The following is a 20808-nucleotide window of genomic DNA, read 5'->3' as shown; positions in this document are numbered from 1 at the left end:
CATCTTTCACTTACTTCTGGATCCTGAAGAGTAAGTTCACTTTGCCACTCATGGTCCTGATACTACCTATGAAATGAGGATGTCTAGTGCCATAAAGATGGGAGGCCTTATATTCCTTTGCTATGAATGTTACACCCTTTACAGTTCCTTTACTCTTCTAATTGCCACTTGACAGATTTTGTGACATCTGCATGTATGAATGGACTAATTAGATGGCTGAAACATTACTGTTGTTTGACATTTATAGAATTTAGGATGGCACAGTGGTGCAGTGGTGGCACTGTCACCTCACAGCAAGAGGTTCTCCAGTTCATTTCTCGGCTAGGGTGTCTTCTGTACAAAGTCTGCATGTCCTCCCTGCATTCCTGTGGGTTTCCTGTGGGTGCGTTTTCCTCTCACATTATAAAGACATGTGTCTGGAGCGTTTCTACCCAGGCCTCCATTGAAAACTGGCTTCATTCTAAGTCGGACTTTTCCTGGTAAACCAATGTTAAATAAGTTAGTATGGAGGCTCTATATGCTTTGTGGGTGAATTACTTTAAAGTAAGTTAAGTATCTATGACCCTGTGAATGGCCACTGCCAGCTGTGTTATTCAGTAGGCCTACAGAAAATGGCGTGACTTGGTAATGCAGTACTCAGAGTGACTGGCCTGGTGGGGTGCTGATGCAGTGATACTTTATAAGCAATGGCCGTTGTCATTGAGATGCCCATGCCTGTGGTCAGAGGTAGCCATTGATGGATGTGTCATTGATACAGTCTGTAACACAATGTGGGTAATCTGTGCATGTCCAACTTCTGAGAAAGCACCATTGATGCTGCTGTTTTCGTGGACATTGTGGATATTTGCCAGTGTCCTATGAGGCCCCAGCTTCATTCACTTACTGTGTTGTTTTAACTGCATTGATGTAATTATACCATAGTGGCTTAATGGGGCATATATTCTGCATGTCATTATAACCACTACTGACCTCAGTAGGCATGTGTACTTTAGAGCCATATATACCATGTCATCCTGAATGCGATGCAAGATGTCACAAAGTCTATGCCTTGGTTGCTGTTGTTCCTCATAGGCTACACAGCACATTCCTCACTTCTAACATGATGTGTGTTGTGGGAATTTGTATCTAGATCACTAATCTGTGCATCCACTGATTAATGTCAACAGTCACACCCAGGTCAGTGAATGCCCTGGAGTCATGGTGGTGATGTACACCTACACACCTCACCCTTATGGTAGATATGTGCACCTCAGAGGCATTGTGGCTCATGGACCATCTGTGTTTGTGGTTCCTTTGTAGCTTATGTGCAGTTGACATGGACTGTGCTAAACAAAAGGGATTCCAACACACAGTAAACAAATCAAGAAGAAATACATACTGCAGAGACGCCAAGCCATAGTTCTAGCAGAAATGATCACATTAATAATATTATCACAGTCATAACAAGGTCCTAAGCATGCAATTGGATGTGAGGGACTTGGGCACCCAGGTTGATAGCAAAGTTACTTTTCACCAACATATTGCCTCTGTTATATGGAAAGCTTTCTACATGGCCCACCTTATTAGTAAGGGTATCTCATCCAAGTACAAGGAGGTCAGAACATCCCTCTATTCTTCCCTTATAAGACCCATGATTTAGTACAATGCCCTTTTCGGCATGTACCGCACAAAGCACATGCAGCAGTTGGAGAAACCACAGATGTTCCTCACCAGGAGAATCCAGGTCCTCAAACATCTACCTTACACAGATAAGCTATAATCCCTGTCCCTCTACTCAGTCTCATACAGACTCCTCAGAGATGACCTCTGTCTGGCATACAAAGCAATCTCAGATCCTCCCTTGATGGGACTGCTGCATATCTGCAAGTCAAGCTCCACTTGAGTAACCCACACTAGTGACCTCAACTTGATCTGTGATATCAATAGGACTTGTTGGCAGACGGATTTGTTTCCCAGAGACTCTCTCTTCTGTGGAATATACTCCCTCTCTGTGTCAAGCAGAGTAGCTCATTAACCCTTTTTAAGTGCAACCTGGACAACTGGATGGGGAACAGAAAATATACCCCTGGGATGTGTCCCTGCTGGACAGTGGCATTGGGAGCCGACTTGTTAGAACATAGGCTAAATTCTTGGTTAGGCTTGTAAGGGTCACAGGGTTAATAGCTTAGTGACGTCCTATAACTTCCTATGATCTTATGAAAACAATTCCAGAGAAACACTCAGAAGCTGAAAAAAATGTTCGATTTAAGGACTTTCGTTTTAATAAGTAGAAAACGTCTTCAGATAAAACAGTGAAAAATCCAAGCCAGTTAAAAAGGAAGCATGTATAACAAGGAAGCTTATATAACACTCTAAGTCATAGAAATTTATAGCTATACACCCCTGTTAGAAGTCATCACTTAATCCCTTGAATAACATAATGTCCCATGGCTGTTATTATTGCACAACAAGAAATTCAAAGAAATCCATTTAGGAGGCTGAATATAAAAATGGTCTACTGAAAGGGGAACCAACATTTTAAATTTTATCTTTTTGCATTAAGTTTTAATAAACAAGCAGTGGAGGTGTGACCAATAAGTCCAGGCCAGCTGTTGGCAGGCAAATAAAATTGCCAAAATAGCTCACATTTTTCTGCTGCCATGTACCTCTACGTTCACTTTTGTGACATTCTTAATGATCACAAATTTACAAGAATGACCTGGAGCATCTCCGGCATGTTTTGCTAATGCATTTGCTCCCTTGTTGATTCTAATGTCATTTATGTGTTAGTACACATGGTCCTTTAATGTTTTACCGATGTAAAATGCTAAAAAATGTTGGCATAGAGCAGTGTATACTACGCCAGTGGTTAGACTTTTAAATGTACCTTTTAATTTAAAAGTGTGATTGCCTACCTTGAATTCTTCACATACCATAATAAATTTACAAATAGAGCAGAAGCCACATTTTGTCATTTTACAGTTCATTTTGGGAAAAGAATTGCCAATACCAGCATGTTCCACTATTGTTTTTAAATTAAGACTCGGCTTAACTATGTGGGGTTTATCACCCAACTTGTTCAAAATACTTCTGTCCTCCTTCAACAGGGTCCAGTTCTTCTCCAAAATTCTCTTTATGTCTCCGCTGTGCACACTAAACGGAGTAATAAAGCTCCACTATAGTTGAAGTTCCTATGACACATGGACATGCTCCCCCTACCTCTGACATGGGGGAGAGGTTAAATGGTTGTTCCATTGTGGAATGTTGGGAAACTATATGTGTTGTACTAGACTCATTTTGAAGAATGGGCATAAAAAAAATTCCTCTCACATTGATTGATGACTTCATACATTAACTCAATGACCAGACTAGATGGGTAATCTCTGGCCAGGAACATAGACTTTATGTGTTCACACTCATCCAGGAAATCTTCAAATTGTGGTACCATGCATGCAGCTCTCATGAACTGTCCCTTGACCAGTATACATTTCTGGTGGAAGGGATGGCAGCTAGAGTAGTACAAATAAATGTTCACTAAAGTTAGTTTACAATGAATTTTGGATACAAATCTTTTTTGTTGGACATCCTTAGTCAAAGAGATAACCAAGTAAGTAATATTGGAAACGTTGGCTTCAAAGGTAAATTTGAGAAAGTTGGTCATTTGTTTGGATACTTGAAATGTTTTGAGAATTCGTTTGTCTCCTTCCCAAATGTGAAAAATGTCATCCAAAAAGCATGTGTAGATTTTACAAAAATTCATGTATTCTGACTTGAAAAGATGTTTTTCTTCCCATTTCAACATGACAATGTTTGTTACATTTCCAACACATGCAGCTCCCATACCAACTCCTTTGGATTGTAGAAAATACTCATGGTTGAAAATGAAATAATTATTCTTCAAGACGATCTCTAATAATGTTTCAAAGGTGTTAATATTGTCTTGTGGGATGCCCTTATTATGCACGTATTATGTAAACCAACATCATGTAGTATAACAATATAAAGATCCTTTACATCCATTGTTACAAAAATGAAGTTGTCAATATTCTCCAGAGAGTTAATTTTACTAAGGAAATCCCATGAGTCTTTACAAATGTGAACTTGTGTGGTTAAATCCTTTAATTTGTCTTCCAGGTATTTTGCGCATGGCTGTGTAATCGACCATCTGCTGTCAACAATGGGGTTGCATGAGGGGTTTGGATGCATTTGTGAATTTTTGGATCCCTAAAAATCACAGGTATAATGGAGGACTACGCATTCAAGAAATGTTATTCCTCTATATCAATCTGTTGGTCAATAAATAAATCCTTGAGGGTATCCCTGCCTTTTTTGTATGCACTATTCAGTTCATTTAAGGAAAGATTGGTATAAAAATCACCTGCCAACAGATTATGCATCCTAATATTTTAATCTGCCTTGTCCATAATAATTAATCCCCCTCCATTATCTGGTTTCATCAATCTCAGAGCATGATTGCTCAGTTCTTTAAGCAAAATATTTTTACTAGGAAGCATATATTCCATGTAGTTATTCCTTTTTGTCTTTCTAAGGATGTCTCAAAATTCAATTTCACACATCTTTTTGAAAATGCATATAGTTGGGTGGACCGTAGGGGTAAAATTACTGGAAATCCTCAAAGGATCCAAAGAGTCATTTGAAATGTCGAATAATACATTGAAATTCAATTTTCTTATATATTGTTTGATGTCCATAAGTAAATTTGGAAAATTAGCTTGGTCATGTGGTATGAAAGTCATACCTTATTCAAAAAGATTAGCACAGTCCCCTCTAATATCATGGGAGGAGTAACTGAACACTTTGAAGTTCCTTTGTTGTTAAAAATTATTTTACATTCATTATTTGGTGTGGTAGAAGAAAAAGGAATTTTACTTACTTCTGATGGTTGTTCCTGTGTTTCAAGTTGTGCTAATATGTTTGTTTCTTCATGGATGGTGTCCATTCTGACTCAATATGACCTGTTTGCCATGGCCATGTTGTACACTGTATTAATTAGTGCTATCAACCAAATGGATTTCAGCATCCACAGTATTCTTTACCATTTTGAAAATGTACTTTTATAATAAGGTTTAATATTCCACCTGTACCACTATCACCGAGTCACAATTATAAATTTTCTAAATAAAAAAGTCTCCCTCCAGAATTTCTCTTGGGCAAGCTATTATTAATTGATCCATTTCCTTATATACGATCAATAAAATCTTAATAAGTTATACATAAATAAATAAATATGTGTGCGTATGTGTCTAAACTTTCTTGTAAAAGACAAAGATAGTTCACTCATAGTTTTATACACACACACACACACACACACACACACACACACACACACACACACACACACACACACATATATATATATATATATATATATATATATATATATATAGTTTCACTTTACAATCGCAAAATGCTGAAATATTGAAATTCAGTATCTTGAGACTGTAAAGCCAAAAACTGAAAATCCTGAAACTCCAAAAGTGAGAAATTCAAAATCGCAACTGCCCACATACATACTTCACACAAAAACAAGCACACATACTCCTTCTTCCAAACACTATAAACCAAGAAAACACACACTAACACAACAAAACAAACACACGTGCAGATCCTACATATAAGCAAGGGGACCCCCACACCCCCTCTACTTATATATACTAACTCCCAGGTTGCACTAAAAACACAAACACACAAAAATCACCACTGCACATTCTACACTCCCCTTGCAAAAACACACATCACATAGATAGAAATACCACCACTCTCAACATTTACACACTCACAATCTTACCTACCTACCCTTAACCCATGCCTCAAAACTCCAAACACACTCTTCTTCTTTTTTCAGCATTTCCTGGTTAGGGGTCGCCACAGCAGATCACTTGTCCACTCATGATTGGCAGTGGAGTTTTACGGTGTCGAGTTGCAAGCCCAACCTTCCACAGAAGGTGCACACACCCACTCCTAGGGCCAATTTAGAGTGTCCAATCCACTTACAGCATGTCTTCGGGATGTGGGAGGAAACTGGAGCACCTGGAGGAAACCCAAGCGACCACAGGGAGGAAGTGCATACTCCACACAGAAGGCACCCCAGCCGAGAATCAAACTGGAGAACCTCTTGCTGTGAGGTGGCAATGCTAACTGCTGCACCAGCAAAAATCCAAACACACTCTCACACACTAAAATCCCTACCCGAAACCCCTAGTAAAACATCCCTTACCTGAATCTCCAGCTACATCCATATACCACACCGCACATCACAAACACAGGGAATCCCAAGTTACGAATGCAACTCCAAAACCACAAATTCGGACATTTCCACATTCTACTTTCCCGCATTCGGGATTCTGCACTTTTGCGCAACTGCAGTTTTGAGACTTTGGTCTTGAGCTACTGAAGTTAAACATTTCAGTAGTTCGAGATTCTTAAGTATACACGTATGTATATATATATATATATATATATATATATATATATATATATATATATATATATATATACACACACACACACACACACACACACACACACACACACACACCCTGGGATTCAATAATGCCTACACTAAGTGTACACTGTTCTGAGTGAACAGATAACACAGACATAACTCACACCTTCTTCCTCCTAATTTAAGTTTTCCTACTGATATTCTTGCAGCTTTAAATATTGACAGAGATTTACAAAGGTTACCACAAAGTGTAGACTACGTGTAAACTTAGTGTAATCTTTCTGAGTGACTAGAAAACATAAAAAATGTGATAAGAATTTTATTGAACACATATCGTGTACACTTAGTGTAAGCTTTATTGAATCAAACAAAGGAATTACCTCTGCTACATAATTATAGACACCTCAGAAATCTTACAAAAAACCAAACCAATAATGACAAAAAATCCTTTTATAACTCTGCCAAATTCAATAACAAATCCAACCCTCGCAAGTTCTGGTATACTATTAACAAAATTCTCTCTCTAGGCTGCCCCTCAACTCCCTGACCCTACCTAAATACATCTTCTCTGGAAACTGCTACTCTTCTCAATAAACACTTTATTGAAACCATTCAAACACTCATACCTTCCAACTGTAACATGACTTCTCTGCCTACCCCTCCCAATCCTTCTAACAACTACTCTCTTTACCTCTGGTTCCTACTTCCTACATCAGATCTCTTCTTCACAAACTCAAACCCTGCTCTCCCTTCACTGACAATCCGCCTCCTACCTTCCTCAAACTTGCTGCTGACTCCATTGTCTATCCAGTATCTATACTAATCAATAGATCTTTTCAGGAATCCACCATCCCTACCCTATACAAATCCTTTTTCACTATTCCCCTGCATAAAGGTGGAAACACTACAGACCCATCTAGCTACCGACTTATAGCTATTCTATCTCCCCACTCTAAGATTCCTCGAAAAATGTATCCACTCACAACTACTCAACTACCTCCTCCAGCATAACCTCCTTACTCCCACTCAGCATGGCTCCCGTCCCAACAAGAACACATCTACTGCCCTCTTATCCTTTACACATGCCATTGCCAAGGCCCTAGACAATAAGAAACTCATATCATGTCTCTTCCTTGACCTTTCCAAAGCCTTTTATACAGTTTCCGATCCCTTACTGCTATCTAAACTTGCAGATCTTATTCTATCTTCTTCCTCCCTTGCCTGGTTCTCCAGTTACATATCCTGCAGGCAACAATCTGTTAAATGGCTCTCGTCCACTTCTCCATTCATACCTCTCTCAAGTGGGATACCACAAGGTTCCATTCTGGATCACCTCCTATTTAATATCTTTACCAATGATCTCTATACTTCTTGTAAACAATCCTCCCTCAGCCAATATGCAGAAGATGCAACTCTCATCTCCATCTCAGACAATATCTCCAATCTCCACACTCCTACTCAACAGGCCTTCCTATCCACTGAACAGTGGTTGTCAAGGAATCTACTCATTCTCAACCCTAAAAGACCAAACTCTTATTATTTTTCCCCCAATCTCTCTCTCTCTCTCTCTCTCTCTCTCTCTCTCGCTCTCAACTCAAATCCACCTTTACTAATACTTCCTCCAATAACACATTTATCCAACCTGAAGCTCACACTAAACTCCTTGGGGTCATCATAGATGATGAACTCATATTCAACTTGCACATCCTCCAAAGCATAAAAAAGACTTACCAGAAACTTGGTTTACTGTATTGGAACAAAAAATGTCTAACTACAAATGCCAGACTCCCCCTTGCAAAAGCTCTTATCATCCCCTCCCTTCTATATGCTGCCCTAGTACTCACCAGCATCCAAACTACTACTTTAAACAAACTCCAACAAACTTATTACAAGATATCTAGGTTTATCACAAACTCTCCATACAATACACATCACTACCTTGTCCTAAATACTCTCCAGTGGTTAGAAATCCCCCATCATCCACTTCTTTCACAACTTCAAATGTTACACTTCATTCTTTACAAACCTTCATCCTGCCCTGCTCTCTCTTCCTTCATCTCTATCTACACTTCTCCGCAGACTCTCCGTAATCAGCAAATACTACAAATCTACTAACCCAAATAAATAGCTGGCAAACTCCTATATAAACACTCCATCGACCAAGCATGGAACAAACTCCCAAGAGACATTTGTGCCTTCATTCACCGATCCCACTTTAAAGAAAACTCAAACTTCATCTACTCAACTCCAAAACATGTCCTTGCCAAGCCCCTACTTAAGCTCCCCACAACCCTGCTATATACCTTTTCAGTCCCTCCACATACAGCTAAGTACTCCATTATTGTGTATACTTAAACTCTACAATCAATACTGTTGGACTTGACTCTTTTTGTAAATATGTAAATATATTTTTAGTCTGTAAAAACATTGATATGTACATGTCATGTGTTTGCATTTCTGCTTTGTCTCTCTAACGCTCTTGTATAACTGATTTTGAACATATTTTTAACTTAAATGTTTGATTCTCTGTAAACTGTGTTTTTATTTTTAGCTTTTCTCCTCGGGTCTCTACTGAAAATGGGCCACAAGCCTAGCTGCACCGACCCAGTTAACAATTGTCAATAAATAAATAAATAAATAAACATGGCCCATATTCTATATATTTTTTCCAACACAATGCCTTGAGATTACCCTTGGTGCTACACTATTGGGTTTCCATGTTTATAACAGTCGTAAACATAGTTTAAATAAACAGATAGCACTCTAAAAGCTGTACAAGGGCTAAGTGACTTGTTCTCTTGCAACATATGTTTATAATTTTGAAATTAGTGCCATCCAGTTTACAGCATTATCTGATTGTCAGAATCAAGGATCATGGCCTAAAGTGAATTATGCTTTCATATCAGTGTTGTGACATTACTTTTGGTGATGTGTCCAAATCATTAAGCACATTATTCTCATGTGCTGGCTTTTAAAGTTTAGTCTTCTTCTTGCTAATATTTATATGTAGTCATAGCCCATTAACATTAAAATCTATACTTACACATTTAATTTACACATTTAATTCAAGAAGAACAGTTACTTCCACGTTAGATGCATACATCTTTATTTGAAACCATGAAAAGTATTGTTTTAAGATTTTTCCCCATTTTGCTCTACTTTTGGGTATGTGGTTATATGCTTGAATAATACACCATATAACTGTCTCACACATGGTCATCTGTTTCCCCCTTTCTTTATTTTATATATATCTATATATATATATATATATATATATATATATATATATATATATATATATATATATATATATATATATATATATATATATATGGTTCCACTTGAAAAAATTGAATCACCAGAACATCGAACCTTAAAATTTCGAGACCAGAATGTCGTATCATCGAAATGTCGAAAAATTAAAACATCGAGCCTCATAACATTGAATTGGCTGCTGAAATCACCACAGTAACAAGAACTTTCAAAAGTAGCTACAAATAATAACACAGCACAACTATTATATATATATATATATATATATATATATATATATATATATATATATATATATATATATATATATATATACATATATCAACAAAACCCACTCTTCCTTTGCGCCCTATGTATATAACAGTTAGTTTCTCTGTACCACCAAACACTGACACTTTAAAGTAAAACTCTATCATATACACGCACAAGTTAATTCGTTTTAAAATACAACTTTAGAAATGACATCACAAAATGGTGCTTTCCGACTTATATAAACATTAAAACCAGTCTGCTGTAAAGAACTTTGATGTCAAAAGAAAACATATTGAAACAACTAAGGATTTCCATGATACATCTCTGTAGTACTTTCACACAACTTTCTCCTTTGGATACTAAAATATAATTAGCATAACCTTTATTCCTACTTCACAACTTTTCTACTCAACACCAGTAATTTTTGAAACTCAGTATACCTTCCAACTTATAAACGTACCACTAAAATATAACTTTAACCTAACCTTTGTTTAACGTACATACAATAAACAGGTTCCTTCTACTCCACTAATACAGACTGTGCCGTCTGCCATTTTTAATAATGTAAAACACCTCCTTAAAGTTATAGACACTATCATCTAGGTCTAACAAGCTACAATGTAAAATAACAGAGACTTCAGGACTATTGTGCCGGGTTTTCCGGTACTACTGCGATGTTCTAAACCTCGATGTTTTCATTTTTCGACATTTAGCTGATACGACATTCTGGTCTCGACATTTTAAGGTTCGATGTTCTGGTAATTCAATCTTTTCAAGTGGAACTATGTATATATATATATATATATATATATATATATATATATATATATATATATATATATATATATATATACACACATATATATATATATATATATATACATATATATATATATATATATATATATACATATAAATACATACATATATATATATATATATAGATATATATATATATATATATATATATATATATATATATATATATATATATATATATATATATATATATATATATATATATGTATGTATATATATACATATATATATATATACCTAATACCCATGAAAAAGCTTCATAGGTGTATGCTAGGCTAACAACCAGTGGGGCCTTTATAGCCATACAACCCAAATATATTCCATCAGTTATTTTAAGGAATGTGTGGTAGTTAGGCCATGATTTTTATATCTGTCTCCATCCAGCAGAGACATAGGTGTCAGACCAGGGGAGAATTTCCAGTTACCCATCCTATTGCCCAGGTTGAATATGGTTATGGAAGGATTCTGCTTCACACGGATGGGAAGCCTACAGAGAATAGGGATTCTCTGAGAAATATATCTCTCCCTCCAGCATGCCCTATTTACATCACAAGCAGAGTTTAAATCCTCAGGTCCTGTAGCTCTGGTGCTGTTCATTTGAGGATATGCAAAAGATCCATCAGAGTGGGATCCAAGGGTATCATGTATGCCAGGCATAAATTGCCTCATAGCAGTCTGTAGGAAACAATGTATTAAGATAGGGATTTGAGGCAAGCTGCATAGGACTTTGTATTTATGTCCTGTACTCTTTTTGTGAGGAACCTCTGTGAGCATTCCAGTTGGTGCATGTAGCTGATCACGTACATTCAGAAGGGGCATTTTACTCAATAATGGTCATTATGATTGCTGAGTATAGTGGCAGGATGACTTCCCTGGACCTAGATGCCAAGCCCTTACTTATAAATTGAGTGACATAGAATGACTTTCTTGCAGCCTTAGATACATACAGGTCAAAAGCCGTGTTGTTGTGTACATGAGTTCCCAAATCCCTGACTACAGTGAAAATCTTTAGGTGTGTTTTATCAATGAGGTAGTTTCCTTGGATGTCTGACTTACTATTATGTGTTTCTTGGTATTGCATTTTAAGCTGTGGCTTTGGTACCAGTCATTTGTCTTTGTCAGACCTTCCTGTAGTATCTTAGGGAGATTTCTATGATAGTTCCTAGCTTGCAAACATCTGCAAATTTGGGAAGCCAGATGCCCTTGACATCGGCCTTGACTTCTGAAAAAAAATTAATGCCAAAGAACAGGGAAACCAGCACAGAGCCCTGGGGGACTCCAATGGTGACCAGCCTCTTTGTGGAGGTCATTTCTATAATCCAAATTTCCTGTGTCCTGTCTATGAGTCAGCTGGCTATCCAGTGAGTTACACAGGAGTTTGTTCTTAAATAAATGAATTTGTTTACAGTGCCTGAATGGAGTATTGTACAGGGGCGGCTCGTGGCATCGGGCTGCCGGACTGCAGCCCCCTCAAAATATAAAATAGAAAGAAAAATAAAAAAAAAAATATTTTTTGAAATTCGCGGACTTCGCACATGCGCAGTAGTCCCGACTACTGTCGGTCTATGCGCATGCTCAAGGCAGTCCGGCAGGACACAAGAGACTCACCAGGATTATGGGTCGTGTCCGGACTGCAAGAGCAGCAGCAGGACTCAGGAAGGAGCATTAGGATCTCGTCGGGCTTTCCTTGGGATCTGGCGGGTCTTTCAGTATTGCGCAGGAAGGATGTACGTTAGCTGGATATATATTCAGGTAAGTGTATGGTGCTTTTTACCTTTAATTTACAATGTTTATTTGTGTGTGTATGGTGCTTTTTACCTTTATTTAATTTACAATGTTTATTTGTGTGTGTATAGTGCTTATGCTTTTACTGGAGTTTGTGTATGGTGCTTATGCTTTACTGGAGGTTGTGTATGGTGCTTATGCTTCACTGGTGTGTGTGTGTAAATGCCCCAGGTGCTTATGGTGGTGTGGAATACCTCAGGCTTGAACCCTGTACCCTGTATGCAAGTGTTAAAAGACTTGAGTTCCCTACCCACCACCATTTGTAAAAAAAATTCAGATTTTTGCCTCATATTCGATCTGATCTGTTCCTCATAATATCTGTGGTTTGTAAATGTTGCAATGTTTGATATTTGATGGTGTAGTAGTAGCATTGTTGCTTCACAGCTGAGGTTCTTGGGTTTGATTCTTGGCTGGGGTTCCTTCTTTGTGGGGTCTGTATCTTCTCCCTATGTTTGTGTGGGTTTGCTTTTGTGTCCTCCCATGTTACAAAGACATGTCTGCATTATTTCTTCCTGGGCCTCTGCTGAAAATTGTTTATTTGTTCCAAGTCAGACTGTCCTGATTAAAAAATGTTAAATAAAATTGACAGGCATTTGAATTTCAGACTTAAGGGTTTCTGAATGTTTAATTCCTTGCATATTAGATGGTGCAGTGGTTGTATTGTTGCCTCACAGCTATAGGTTTTCTGGTTTGATTCTTGGTTGGGGTGGCTTCTGTGTGGAGTCTGCATCTCCTCCATGTGTTTGTGTGGATTTGTTCTGGTGCCCTGCCATTTTACAAAGACGTGTCTGCAGTTTTAATCCCTGCTGAAAATTGGTTTTGTTCTGTCCGCAGTAAAATTGACAGGCATTTGAATTTCAGACTTCAGGTTTCTGAATGTTTAATTCCTTGCATAATTGGTGGTGCAGTGGTAGTATTGTTGCCTCACAGCTATAGGTTTTCTGGTTTGATTCTTGGTTGGGGTGGCTTCTGTGTGGAGTGTGCATCTCCTGCCTGTGTTTGTATGGATTTGCTCTGGTGCCCTGCCATTTTACAAAGATGTGTCTGCAGTTTTAATCCCTGCGTCTCTGCTGAAAATTGTTTTTGTTCTGTCTGCAGTAAAATTGACAGGCATTTGAATTTCAGACTTCAGGTTTCTGAATGTTTAATTCCTTGCATAATTGATGGTGCAGTGGTAGTATTGTTGCCTCACAGCTATAGGTTTTCTGGTTTGATTCTTGGTTGGGGTGGCTTCTGTGTGGAGTCTGCATCTCCTCCCTGTGTTTGTGTGGATTTGCACTGGTGCTCTGCCATTTTACAAAGATGTGTCTGCAGTTTTAATCCCTGCGTCTCTGCTGAAAATTGTTTTTGTTCTGTCCGCAGTAAAATTGACCGGCATTTGAATTTCCAACTTCATGTTCTTCAGAATACATAGTAGCACAACCTTTTTTTTTTAGCAATTTTCGAAGTTTGTAAGATGAATATTTTAAATTTGTCCCTATTTTTGGGACTGTATTCCCCCATTATTGGCTTCGTCCAGGTTTTTGTGCTAAGGTTGACAGCTATGGCAAGAACTGAATTCACTGAATATGTTTGAGGGCTGTATTCCCTCATTACTGGGTTTGTCCAGGTGTTTTGTACTAAGAGGTTGACAGCTATGGTGAGAACTGAATTCACTAAATGATAGCCATTTAAGTTTCAGTCTTCCTCTCTTTTACAAAGCAGCTGATGTATGTAGTGGTATGTTACTCTGACTGTTTTTGCTCAGGGACCTTGGCAGTAAAATATATGGTGGCAACACAACATTTTATTCTAGCAACTTTCCAAGATTATACAAGCAATGTTTAATGTGTCCCTGTTTTTGGGCTTTGACCCCCAATACATTTTGGCTTTTTCCAGTTTTCTTGAGCTGCGAAGTTGAGATGCAGTTGAGTATTGAGTAGATTTTACAAGGAACTGAGAGCTGCAGGGGAATAGAAGTTTAGTGCTTTGCCAAGTTAATACTATAGCACAACAGCAGCAGAAGGTTGTGGGTTCTACTCCCACAAGGGGTAGATGCTGCCGTACTGAGAATGTTCTCCTTGGTGAAGATACTAACTATGAGTTCGTTATCAGTTTGCCATCCATTTCCTCTTGCAATATTATTACTAGCTTATCATTTTTTTAATGTAATATAGGCAATTTATTCCTGAGGGGCAACAGATACTTTATTTTTCGATGAAACCATGAAATATAAAGGTGATTGCTAGCAGCAACCGCTTCATTAGTTACAGATTTCTTTAATGTGGAATTATTTAGATGACTGACTTCAGAGATTGTGCATATTTACTGATAATGGACTGTAGAATTGTGCATATTTACTGATAAAGGTGGACTGTAGAATTGTGCATATTTACTGATAATGGTGGACTGTGGAATTGTGCATATTTACTAATAATGGTGGACTGTAGAATTGTGTATATTTACTAATAATGGTGGACTGTGGAAGTCTGAGTAGACTTTTTTATGATAAATGTTCTCAACTGGGCAGTTTTGCCATTATGGGTGCATATGGTTTGTTTCATTGCTTACTGGAAAAATGTTCAAAACAAATTTAAAACACCCTGTAACAAGTGTACTGTATTGTACAAGGAATATAATTTTAGTACAATGAGGAAGGTGTATCAAAGAGCACATGTATGTTTCATATGCAAGGAGCCTATGATTGAAAACAGCCCAAAATTAATCTTTATCTGCCACTGGCAAAATGTATTTTCTTTTAATGTGGGTTTCAATGCTGTTTCAATGAATGTGAGTTTCAAGGGCAGAGAAGTTTTAATGCTAAGTTTTCATTGTGAGACTGCATTGCTTTGTTTAACAGATGACTTAGTGTTTGTGCTGTAAAATACAAAATAAAACTTTCAAATGAAGTCCAACTCATCATAGAAGTAAAGCAGTATGCACATTAGTGTTTATGGTAAATGGAGTGAAATAGCCAAGTATAATGGTTCATTGGAATGGCTGCAGAGGCTCCATTCAACCATTATTTTGTCAGGGGGAAAGGGCAGCAAACTCAGACAGGCCCAGCTGAACTATACCTCCCAACTGTCCAGATTTTCAAAGAATGAATAGATTTTTGCTTCTTATTTTTGGTTTGTTGTTCATAAAATTTGTAGTTTTAATTCCTAAATGATTTGCCAGAAGTCACTCTAAGTTTCAGACTTCATAACCTTCAGAAAAATGCATGTTAAAGTAAGAGCTGTTCTATCAACTGTCTCAATTTATACAAGAGCAATTTTAGTACTGTTTATATGTGCCCCCAATATATTTGGCCTTGTTCAGATTTACTGCATTAACAGGTTGAGAGGTACATGCAAATAAATTGCTTTATAGAATTAGGCATAGCCAACCTCTGAACTGTCCCCAATTTTTGGCTCAAAATGTTGCTCTTCCCCCTTATAATCCCTCCAAAAATAGCAATTTTGGAAGAAAACATGGAGGGTTTACAATTAAGAAATAACTGTAATAATCAAAGTTATAGATTACTTGAAATGCATGTAGATTCTTTTATATTTTGTCAGCTGCTCAAGGTAGCAGTACTAATATTAAAGTGTCCCTTCTTTGACAGGTAGCAGCTGTATTGTGTGTCTATTTTATATTTTTGCATCATGTTTTTGTCCATTTTTCATAAAATTGTGTTTTTTGGCAAATTAGTGACATCACTAAAGACTGAAGTTAGAAAATGACAGACATTTGAGTTTCAGATTTTATACCCTTCATAAAATTCATACTAATGCAAGACCTATTCTATTATCTTTCTAAGTTTATTAGAACAATATTTAAAAATTGTCCTTATTGTTGGGCCTTTGTCCCACTTCTGTGTATGGCTTTGTCCAGATTTCTTGCTCTTGAGGTTGAGAGGTATGACAAATGTGTCAGGGCCATCACAGTCAGCCAGAGAGATTTCAAATTGTGACATGCTTGTTGCACCCCACTCCCCCATGTAGTGACTCTGGATGTGTCCAAGTAAGGCAAGGAGTAGTTGTATCTACCTTGGATGGGGAGGACACACTGCATAAGTACTACAGTGGCTTTTCATCTGTCCTTGATTTTGCAGAATGGTCTGGTTCCTGTCATATTTTTGTACTGTTGATTTATGCTTATTACTCAAAGTGCCTGTTGCTCTGTGTTTTTAAGTAGCAATGCTCTAATGACCATAAGTTAAGCTTGTCTGAGATCGTAAGATGCAAGTAAGCTTTAATAAGCATACTGTTAAAGAATTGCCAACATTGAAAGCCTTTCTGTTGTTGCCATGCAGAGAATACTTGACTAGATAATGTATAAGCTTTGGGTATTAAAGGACAGGATTCCATTATTTTAAAAAGCTCATTACACTTGTTGGAGACTTCCAGTCATCTCTACAGACTTTACCCGTAAACTAAACAGAATGCCAATCATGTGTGGTCCATAACCTGTACAGTAATCCTTTAAGCAATGTATCTTGAGCTTGTTTCTTGTTTGCTTTTCATTTTTACTTTTATCATGTTTTCCCCATGAAACAAGTTGTCAGGCAGCAGGTCTTTTTGGATAAGAAACATTTTTACAAGTGGGGCATCACATAGATTTCTACTTTCAGCATGTTACTTGGTACTTTAATAAAGCTGAATATATTATAATTAGGACTGCAGTGCAAGGAGAAGTGGTTTGAGTTGAGTGCTTCTGGTTTTTCTTATACTTGATTTTGACTGGCATTCCAGTAATGTATTTAAAAAGTAATTTATTTTTTCATGCCTCACAACCTTTTGTTTCCATCTAGATATTAAGTAAGCTGTCATGCAGCCAATGCATTGAAATATTTTTATTCTTCTACACTTATTTTGTCTTGATTGGACTTTCATAATGATGGTTTGCCACCCAGGGCAGCGTATTTAATTAAAGTTAGTTTTTTGTGGTTTTGTGCATAGCTCCTCCCCTTTCTGGTTGACCACACCCCCTCCCCTTGACCCCACCCATTCAGCTGTCTCCTGCAGCCCCTCTGTGATTTGAAGTCACCAGCCGCCACTGGGTAACAGTATATTTTAGTCTGCAAAGCACCATATCATAGGTATTGATTCTTTTCCTGAAGGTATTACTTATAAGTTTTGTTTTAAATTTGTTTTGATAAACTGTTCTTATTTTGTATTTTTTTGGGCCTAATTTAAAAAAAAATGGTCAGATATTTTATGCTTCTATTCACATATGAATTACTCCAAATACTGATTTTTCTATGATGTATTGTATCTACTGCTTATGAATATGTGACTTCAGTGTATAGCAAACATGTTTTCGATTCTGTTAAATCTTCTGCATCTTAGGCATTGTTTGATTTTATAATTTTTCATGAAATAAAATTAACTTTGTCCAGCCATTTACTCTGATACCAAACAAACAAACAAACAAACAAACAAAACAAACAAATAAAATGGAGGCATAATATACAGCTAATGTCCATTAAGCTATAAAAACATGCAAAATAAATAATTAAATGGAGAGGGTATAATATACATCTGCACTACATTATTTGATAAAAAGGATACATAAAGTGTAACTTTCTCAAAACAATCTGCTTATGAACAATAAGACAGAGGGCATTATGCTGGTGGGAGAAAAAATAAACATGCACTTAAGAGGTGATACGTCATTCCAAGAAGTGAGTGAGCATTACACATTCATGAGCCTTGCTGCTGTAAAGTAGTCATGAGCTGAAGGACAACTTCTAAATATTGTTAATAAACAAAAGTTTTAAATAAGAAATGAGTAAAAAAAATATGCTAATGTTTATGAATTCAATTAGGAGTACGCACACACACACACACACACACACACACACACACACACACACACACACACACACACACACACACACACACACACACACACACACACACACACACATTCATAACAGCAACAGTAGTTAATTAGAAAATATCGTCCAAAGAAATTAAAGATTTTTATGTTTTATTATCATACCTTAGAATGAGCATGAAAGACGGTGTCTGGGAAAGGCTGGCAACAAATCCAGCCAAAGCTGACAGCCCAACAAAAGGATAAAGAAGATGAGAACATCCACTCCCACAAGTTCCAGGCTGAGCATCTGGTTTAGAATTATCAGAAACAATGCAGCTGCAGTTCACGTAGTTCTGATGAGACAGGAATTAGAATGTTAGATTATTAGATGGCATACCATACAGGAATAACTATATGTACATGTATTCTAACAAAGAATAAATATTGTAATGACTCTTGTACCAAAGCTACTGTGTAAAAGGCAAGTATCCCTGTACATTGCCTTGAGAAAAGTGCATGCAGACCACATCTGAAATTGGTTATTTTGACAATTATTTCTATTCCAATAATAAAATAAAAATACTGATTTATAACTACAAGGTAGTCACTAGTATGTGGCTCTTTTCTGTCAAAATGTGGAACAGCACACCTATATCGACATTAGGAGAATTAGCTACAGTTGTAATGCCACAGTAATCTAGAATATCAGGAGAGTCAAGCTCATGCTCATAATGAGGTAAACACCAATTTTATAAAGTGAAGTAAAACAACCAAGCACAGGATATTTAGATAAAATGTCATTAGCAGTAACTCAAATATTGTTGAAATACTAAGGCTGGATTACAGAAGGCATCATACGAATACATCTAACTGCATTTGTGTTACAAAAAGGCTCAGCAAAACATGAATAATAGATGTAAATTTAGTATTTCTTCAGTTTAACATATATAACTAGCTAGCTAACTAGCTAGATAGATTTTTGTGCACCCACCTAAGCTAGAGACTGTCTGGGTGACCTTTTACTACACAGTGAAGACTCTAGTTTTCTTGGAGTTTTTACTGAATGGTTAGTCTCTGTGAGCTTTTAATCACACAGTGAAGACTCTAGCTTAGCTTTATCTTTTTTTGGAGTTTTTACTGAATTGTTTTTCTGTGCATTCTTTTTACTACACATTGAAAGGGCTATCTTAGCTGGATCTTCCTTGTACATCTTACTAAATGGTTTGCCTGTGTGTCCTTTATACCCCTTGATTTGGCTGTTGTTCGGGATATTTTGCAAACACCTTAATCTTTATGGATATCAGCTTTGGTCACTTGGTCTTAAACTTTCTGTTTTCAAAATATAGCAGATAATTCAATTATGCTGACTGGAGTAGCTCACAAAAAGAACAAAATGTGGAATGCCTTATAGGGCTGAATGTGCCAGACTTAAAAAGTAAAAAGTGAATTTATTTGCATTCAAATGCTACATAGCTGAAACACTGGTATGTCCATAAAAAGGGTCATTTGCATACATCATGGGCCTCCATTATAGGAGTTTTAAAGTATTACATGGTGTAGACTCTAGCTTAGTTGTGTCTTTCCTGAAGTGCTTAATGAATGGTTTGTCTCTGCAACCATATATCTACACATTTTCAATGATCTGAAAGGCTTGCTAATAAGTACAGCTGCTGATGCTTACTGGATTCCTGAAAAGGAAAGATTCAAACCCTTTTGTGAATAGTTGAGTAAAGCTAACATGACATTTAAATATCAATTTTAGGCAAACATTATGTGTAATTTTGATCAACAGACATCTCAAATAATACAGATCATCATAAATTTGACATTTACAGCTTTTTAATATTATTACTGTTCACACACTTGATACATGAATGGAATATCTATTAAAATGATAATATAGCAATAACAACAACAATAACAGTAACAATAAACTTACACTGTCATGTGCTGTCTCAAAATGTATAAATAAAAATGGCATCAGTATTGGAAAACTGCACTCAAGAAGGTAGCTCATTATATAGCAATGAACTGGGAAAGAAATACAGCTGAGGGTAAAGTGCTGGAAATATTTACAATATGGAACAGAGAATGATATATGTTTCCAATATCATATTGAAATAAGATTAAACATGAAAGAAGGCCATAAAAAATAGGAGATGGGTAGGTACATGGGTACTATACTGTGGGAGAAGACAGATACAAAGCTTAGCAGATGAAACAAAGGTGACCGAGCAAAACTAGGTACCAGTATTTTCCAATTCAAGATGAGAAGGAATAAGCAGAGTACAGAAAGGGATTGTGGACTTTGAAGATGCCACTGAAACATAGGTCATTTGACAAGACAGTGTTGAAATGGAGGATCCATAAAAAAAAAAAACTGTTTTTAAGAATGTCAGATTCAGAAGGGTTGGGGAACAGGGTTTGGTAATCTGTTTAATGGACATCAA

General features: G+C 36.9%; 1 protein-coding gene across 1 annotated transcript in view; it reads right to left on the bottom strand.

Moving 5' to 3' along the window:
* SLCO2B1 (solute carrier organic anion transporter family member 2B1) overlaps nt 1–20808 on the bottom strand; it is a 1297574-nt gene that overhangs the window by 58122 nt on the left and 1218644 nt on the right. The window contains exon 12 of the mRNA XM_044072692.1: nt 18542–18711. Within this exon, the coding sequence (XP_043928627.1) occupies nt 18542–18711 (170 nt within the window). The remainder of the gene's footprint in view (nt 1–18541; nt 18712–20808) is intronic.

Source organism: Protopterus annectens, chromosome 5.part0 (genome assembly GCF_019279795.1).
Source record: "Protopterus annectens isolate FY-2018-M chromosome 5.part0, PAN1.0, whole genome shotgun sequence".
Taxonomy (NCBI): domain Eukaryota; kingdom Metazoa; phylum Chordata; order Ceratodontiformes; family Protopteridae; genus Protopterus; species Protopterus annectens.
This window is presented reverse-complemented; position numbering and strand designations above follow the sequence as displayed.